Source organism: Ostrinia furnacalis, unplaced genomic scaffold, assembly GCF_004193835.3.
Source record: "Ostrinia furnacalis isolate ACB-3 unplaced genomic scaffold, ASM419383v2 OfSCF4168, whole genome shotgun sequence".
NCBI classification, from domain to species: domain Eukaryota; kingdom Metazoa; phylum Arthropoda; class Insecta; order Lepidoptera; family Crambidae; genus Ostrinia; species Ostrinia furnacalis.
Genome location: NW_021134407.1, coordinates 1 through 6,522, shown reverse-complemented (window position 1 = coordinate 6,522; position 6,522 = coordinate 1). Strand labels below are relative to the sequence as shown.

Here is a 6,522-nt window from a genome sequence, read left to right as displayed (position 1 = left end):
GAAGTACTTTAAGTCCTGCTGGCAGGACTCCGGGCGATCTATCAATAACCTCTATTACTTTGATGGTAGGGTCGGAAATCGTGTAATTTATAAAATACTAGGTGGATCAAGTATTTAAAAAATTGGAATAGGTGCCGCCTAGTACTGTAAAATACCTAGTGTGTGGATCTGTTCTAGTAAATACGTCTCATCTCTACTGCCTTGCTATGTGCTGATGAGCTTAACAATACAATTTCCGACGAAAGGATAAACCTGCTTTGTAAGTGGTCCGTCTTTTTAATAATCGACCAACGGGTGAACTCCTTTTCTGTCTCTTAATCTTTATAACGACAGTCCAGTCTTTCTTGAATATGTACAGTCGCACTGTAGGTACATGATATTATTTTTTGTTGCAAAATAGCACCTATTGCTATCATAAGAAAGTATGAAACGCCACAGCATTTACTTCATTGTTCCTATTGTCGTCTGTACAGTGGCTGTTGCGCCAATTTTGTGCGTTAGGTTTCAGTTTTAGCATTCCTTTAAATTTTCTTATGCAAGCGAATTAAAATTAAAATACATGGTAATTTGTATGCTGGAAGCCTGGAAGACATTACCATAGTACTTATTGAAGTTCGTATTGACTTTATTAAAAGATGTTAATTATGGTGTTCGAGATTATTATAAAACAGCATTATCCCTACAGGTTTATCTGGTTTAGCTGTATTGGTAAAGCAATAAAAACAAAAAATATGTATAAGGTATTTTTTATTTGAAAATATTAATTTATCCTCGGTTTCTGATGCTGTCGTAAACGTCACGGGCAGTGCCTGCGGCGCTAGCTATTCCAAATCCAGTTTTCTAAAAGAGAAAAAGAGAAAATCTATTTAAAATAACACTGTACCGTACCGCAAAATCTAAAAAACCCATGGAAAAAATCTATAACCTTCATGAAAAGAAAACAGAATAATAGATTCTACGCTGACTATGAAGAATTTTCTTTCTTAACTTTCAGAGTTACAGTTAAGTAAATGTAAACTAAGTAGGTAACATAAGTACGCGGCTCGCAAAAAGTGACAACTCAAATCGTTGTTATTTTACTGAGTAGCAGTAGAGATATACAATAGTCAATGATGATAATTATAATGGGCGAGAAGGCTAAAAAATTTGAGTTGCTTTGCGCTCGTACTTATATGAAAATAAATCATTTACCTACTAAAAATTGGAAAGGGCATCAAAACATTCTGCGCGTGTTTTCGTTAGTGCTCAAAATGCTGAAAACTATCCTATTAAGCTTTTTTACAATGCACTTACCACAGCCTTGCCAATTTGCTTGACTGGCACCTTGGGCTCAGGGTTACCGAGACCAGCGCCGAAGGAAGAGCATTGCGAGAACTGCCATCACAGCCATGAGAAGAGCGGCGAACTTCATGATTGATGTATTAATTGATAAAGCAATCAGGAATTGACTTGATCACTGAAGCGTGAAGTCTACGAATGATTACAGAAGATGCTACAGGTGTATTTAAACCTAAAGATTTAGGTACTAGATTTTCCTTCTTAATGTCTACAGCGTACTAATTTGTTTCTAGCTAGATACTAGCATAAGTAATTTGGTAATTTCGCTTGTGGTGTGATTTCGTATAATTTTACCTCTTTATCCCTAATCATTAGGAGGTCCGATAAATTGGTTTCGAAGGATGTGTTTATTTGAAATAAGTAAAATGTTGAACAGAAACCTGTCAAAGTAGGTACCTACTTCAATATCTTGTCCTGTTTTGAAATAAGTAAAATGTTCGGCAGAATCGCCTCTCAAAGTAGTTACTTCTTTTTCTTGTAAGTTACATAAACGGGCTTTGATGCCTGAATATAAACGACTCCTTCAGACATAGGGCAAAGAAAAAGAAATTCATATAATTAGGAACTTTCAAACTATATTTATTTCGGAGGATTTAATTTCATACACAATTAATAAATACTTATTATGATGTTGCAATAAATTACTTAATTATTGACTACAGGCAAAAAATATTCTTATTTTTCATAACATAGCACTATCCTCGGTTCTTGATGTTGTTGTAAACTTCGTGAGCTGTGCCCGCGGCGCTGATGACTCCTAGGCCAGTTTTCTGGAATAAAAAACAGTTTTATGTAATTTTTTATCGTTTAACAAAGTAAATATTAAATGGTAGCTTTTGCTTTTTACCCTTACTTTTGTGAAATTCAGTTTTAAATCGTTATCATTATGTAATGCTCTATCAAAACCCATTCAATAGTTTTTGCGTGAAAGAATAAAAATCCGGACGAATGTTTGTTGGAGGTACGATGAAAAGTATCCAACCTCACAAACTTTCACATTAATAAATATTAGTAGGATCGTTTTGAACTAGATTTACTTACAATAACTTTGCCAATTTGCTTGATAGGGACTTTAGGCGCAGGGTTGGCGTGGCCAGCTCCGAAGAACATGGCGAGCACCGCCATCACCACCGTGAACAGAGCCGTGAACTTCATGATTGAGTTCTTGTAGTTACTAACTGAGGAGTTTACTAACACACGCTGTAGTGTTTGAGTTGTGAATGCGTTCAAGTACAATACGGACTTTATTTATAGTTCAAATATTAACATTCCTTTCCTTACCAAACCCTTCGCCTAAGCTTGTGGGACATTCTNAACATTGTCCTTTAATTTCTGTGACGGGTCTGGGTGTAAATATGTATAATATGTATGTATTTAATAAAAAAAAAAGTATATAAGTAGTATATCCGTTAAGCTAGCACCCATAACACAAGCATTGAGTTGCTTACTTTGGGGCTAGCTGGCGCTGTGTGAAATTGTTCAAAGATTTTATTGTTCAAAGAAAGATTTACATAGGCCCGGACTTGAGTATTTCAGTATAGTGAAATAGATACACATTAATTACTCTGGGTACATTAATTATTCACAAGCATTATACATAAGTAGTTTAAGTACGTTTGTGGGAATCGAACCCGCAACCGTAGGCAGCGTTGTAATCCGTAACAAGAACAAATAAATCCTGTTAAATCTGGAAGGGCTTTTTTATCCACAACGAGGAAGCTCTTGGCCTGCATTTCACCTGCTGGTAAGTGATAATCAGGCCGAATGTGGAAGCGAGCTTCACCCGGAATCCTCAATCCCGGAGGAACTGGCTATCTTACCTCTAACTGCCGGAACACAACAATGCTGTTAACATTGTTGTTATGGCGACAGACTTAGGTAAGATGGTGGTAGCTAGCCAGGCGGACTTAGAACAAGCCCTACCACCAACCAAACCGAACAGAAAAATTTGCCCCCACTGGGAATCAAACCCGGGACCTCTGCGTCTGAAGCAGGTGGTATTACCACTAGACCACAGAGGCGGTTATTTATGTTTTAAGTAGGTACTACTTACTGCCTTGCTATGTGCGTACGAAAGGAAAAAGATTAAATCTACGTTTTCAAAAAAACCTGCTTTGCAAGTGGTCCGTCTTTAATATAATCCACCAACGGGTAAACTCCTTTTGCTATCTCTTATTCATGACGACAGTCCAGTCTTTCTTGAATATGTACAGTCGCACTGTAGGTACATGATATTATTTTTTGTTGCAAAATAGCACCTATTGCCATTATATGAAATGCCACAGTATTTACTTCATTGTTCCTATGGACGTCTGTACAATGGCTGTTGAAAGAAAGAAAGAAAGAGAAAATATTTTTATTTAATTTTGTGCGTTAGGTTTCAGTTTTAGCATTCCATTTAATTTTCTTATGCAAGCGAATTAAAATTATACAATGGTAATTTGTATGCTGGAAGCCTGAAAGATCGGATCACTTATTGAAGTAAAAACACGTATTAAAAGATGTTTATTATGGTATTTGAGATTATTATAAAACAGCATAAATCCCTAAAGGTTTGTCTGGTACCTAAAGGTTTAGCTGTATTGGTAAAACAATAAAAACAAAAAATATGTAAAATGTTATTTTTATTTGAAAATATTTATCCTCGGTTTCTGATGCTGTCGTAAACGTCACGGGCAGTGCCTGCTGCGCTAGCTATTCCAAATCCAGTTTTCTAAAAGAAAAAAAGAGAAAAATCTTAATAAAATAACACTATACTGTACCTACCGCAAAATCTAAAAGACCCAAAGAAAAATTCACGATTCACGAAAAAGAAAACAGAAAAATGAATAGATTCTACGCTGACTATGAAGAATTTTCTTTCATAACTTTCAGAGTTATAGTTAAAAATAAACTAAATACTTAATAATGTATGCGGCTCGCAAAAAGTGATAACTCAAATCGTTGTGTTATTTTACTGAGTAGTAGTAGAGATATACTTAACTTAATAGTCAATGAAGATACCTACTAAGGTACCTACATATTATTAAGTTGATTTGCGCTGGTTAAGTGCTTACTTTAAAATAAATTATGTAATAAACAAAAAAAATTGGTATGGTCCCTTGATGTGGGTATCTATTTTGATAATGGAAAGGGAATCAAAACATTCTGCGCATGTTTTTGTTAGCGCCAAATTTGTTATGGGATTATCCTAGTATTTTTTTTGCTATGCACTTACCACAGCTTTGCCAATTTGCCTGACTGGCACCTTCGGCTCAGGATTACCGTGACCAGCGCCGAAGAGCATTGCGAGGACTGCCATCACCACCATGAGAAGAGCCGAGAACTTCATGTTGAATTATTTGATAAAACAGTCAGGAATTGACTTGATCACTGAAGCGTAAAGTCTTCGAATGATTACAGAAGATGCTACAGCTGTATTTAAACCTAAAGATTTAGGTAGGTACTAGATTTTCCTTCTTTACTTAATGTCTACAGTGTACCTACCTAGGTACATACTTATTTGTTTCTAGCTAGATACTAGCATAAGTAATTTGGTTATTCCGCTTGTGGTGTGAATTCGTATAATTTTACCTCTTTATCCCTAATCATTAGCAGGTCTGATAAATTGGTTTTGAAGGATGTGTTTATTTGAAATAAGTAAATATCTTGAACAGAAGAATCACCTGTCAAAGTAGGTACCTACTTCAATTTCTTGTCCTGTTTTGAAATAAGTAAAATGTTCGGCAGAACCGCCTCTCAAAGTAGTTACTTCTTTTTCTTGTAAGTTACATAAACGGGCTTTGATGCCTGAATATAAACGACTCCTTCAGACTTCGGGCAAAGAAAAAGAAATTCATATAATTAGGAACTTTCAAAATATATTTATTTCGGAGGATTTAATTTCATACACTATTAATAAATACTTATTATGATATTGCAATAAATTACTTAATTATTGATTGCGGCCAAAATATATTCTTAGTTTTAATAACATAGCACTATCCTCGGTTCTTGATGTTGTTGTAGACTTCGTGGGCTGTGCCCGCGGCGCCAAGGACACCTAGGCCAGTTTTCTGGAATAAAAACAGTTTTATGTAATTTTCCGATTGCGTCGTTTTGTAAAATATTTCATAGTAGCTTTTGCTTTTTGCCCTTGCTTTTGTGAAATTCAGTTTTATCTCGTTATCATTCTAGCATCTACTGAAGTATGCAGCTATGTAATGTTCTATCAAAACCCGTTCAATAGTTTTTGCATGAAAGAATAAAAATCCGTGTTTGTTGGAGATACGATAATCATTATCCATCCNGTTTTAATAACATAGCACTATCCTCGGTTCTTGATGTTGTTGTAGAGTTCGTGGGCTGTGCCCGCGGCGCCAAGGACACCTAGGCCAGTTTTCTGGAATAAAAACAGTTTTATGTAATTTTCCGATCGCGTCGTTTTATAAATATTTCATAGTAGCTTTTGCTTTTTGCCATTGCTTTTGTGCAATTCAGTTTTAACTCGTTATCATTCTAGCATCTACTGAAGTATGCAGTTATGTAATGTTCTATCAAAACCCGTTCAATAGTTTTTGCATGAAAGAATAAAAATCCGGACGAATGTTTGTTGGAGATACGATAATCATTATCCATCCTCACAAACTTTTACATTAATGAAAATATTAGTAGGATTGTTTTGAAGTAGAATTACTTACAATAGCTTTGCCGATTTGCTTGACAGGGACTTTCGGTGCAGGGTTGGCGTGGCCAGCTCCGAAGAACATGGCGAGCACCGCCATCACCACCGTGAACAGAGCCATGAACTTCATGATTGAGTTCTTGTAGTTACTAACTGAGGAGTTTACTAACACACGCTGTAGTGTTTGAGTTGTGAATGCGTTCAAGTACAATACGGACTTTATTTATAGTTCAAATATTAACATTCCTTTCCTTACCAAACCCTTCGCCTAAGCTTGTGGGACATTCTTATGTATAAGCACATGACCATTCCTAACTTAAGACGTCAGAGGTACGTAATGGGTACGGTCAGTAACACGCGTACGAAAGGCCGTAGTAATGAGATGTCCATAGCAATTTGTACACAATATTATGAGTAATAATGTTATTTGTGTGGTATGTTTACTACGGCCGATATCATTACTCGTAGATCGTTCAGGTCAGGGCATTCGTAGTAAACGATTCATGAGGACATAGGTAATA

General features: G+C 35.9%; 3 protein-coding genes and 1 pseudogene across 3 annotated transcripts; all 4 read right to left on the bottom strand.

The window, feature by feature from the left end:
- Nucleotides 1-748: 748 nt before the first annotated feature.
- Nucleotides 749-1,492, bottom strand: LOC114359015 (uncharacterized; annotated as a pseudogene).
- A 525-nt stretch (nt 1,493-2,017) lies between these two features.
- LOC114359018 (uncharacterized) lies at nt 2,018-2,614 on the bottom strand. The gene is made up of 2 exons (XM_028313250.1): nt 2,380-2,614; nt 2,018-2,108 (listed from the first exon to the last, which is right to left on the bottom strand). Exons 1-2 carry the CDS (start codon nt 2,491-2,493, stop codon nt 2,034-2,036), a joined length of 189 nt encoding a protein of 62 aa, XP_028169051.1. The 5' UTR covers nt 2,494-2,614; the 3' UTR covers nt 2,018-2,033.
- Nucleotides 2,615-3,976: 1,362 nt separating this feature from the next.
- On the bottom strand, nt 3,977-4,669 carry LOC114359016 (uncharacterized). The gene is made up of 2 exons (XM_028313248.1): nt 4,556-4,669; nt 3,977-4,051 (listed from the first exon to the last, which is right to left on the bottom strand). Exons 1-2 carry the CDS (start codon nt 4,667-4,669, stop codon nt 3,977-3,979), a joined length of 189 nt encoding a protein of 62 aa, XP_028169049.1.
- A 963-nt stretch (nt 4,670-5,632) lies between these two features.
- LOC114359017 (uncharacterized) lies at nt 5,633-6,252 on the bottom strand. Its single transcript, XM_028313249.1, has 2 exons — nt 6,018-6,252; nt 5,633-5,719 (listed from the first exon to the last, which is right to left on the bottom strand). Exons 1-2 carry the CDS (start codon nt 6,129-6,131, stop codon nt 5,645-5,647), a joined length of 189 nt encoding a protein of 62 aa, XP_028169050.1. The 5' UTR covers nt 6,132-6,252; the 3' UTR covers nt 5,633-5,644.
- Nucleotides 6,253-6,522: the final 270 nt, after the last annotated feature.

Excerpts from the sequence above, each read along its gene's own strand:
- LOC114359018 (XM_028313250.1), bottom strand. The coding sequence starts at position 2,493 with ATGAAGTTCACGGCTCTGTTCACGGTGGTGATGGCGGTGCTCGCCATG. Across the intron at positions 2,109-2,379 it reads AGCAAATTGGCAAAGTTATT|AAAACTGGCCTAGGAGTCAT; the intron begins GTAAGTAAATCT and ends TTTTTATTCCAG.
- LOC114359016 (XM_028313248.1), bottom strand. The coding sequence starts at position 4,669 with ATGAAGTTCTCGGCTCTTCTCATGGTGGTGATGGCAGTCCTCGCAATG. Across the intron at positions 4,052-4,555 it reads GGCAAATTGGCAAAGCTGTG|AAAACTGGATTTGGAATAGC; the intron begins GTAAGTGCATAG and ends TTTTTCTTTTAG.
- LOC114359017 (XM_028313249.1), bottom strand. The coding sequence starts at position 6,131 with ATGAAGTTCATGGCTCTGTTCACGGTGGTGATGGCGGTGCTCGCCATG. Across the intron at positions 5,720-6,017 it reads AGCAAATCGGCAAAGCTATT|AAAACTGGCCTAGGTGTCCT; the intron begins GTAAGTAATTCT and ends TTTTTATTCCAG.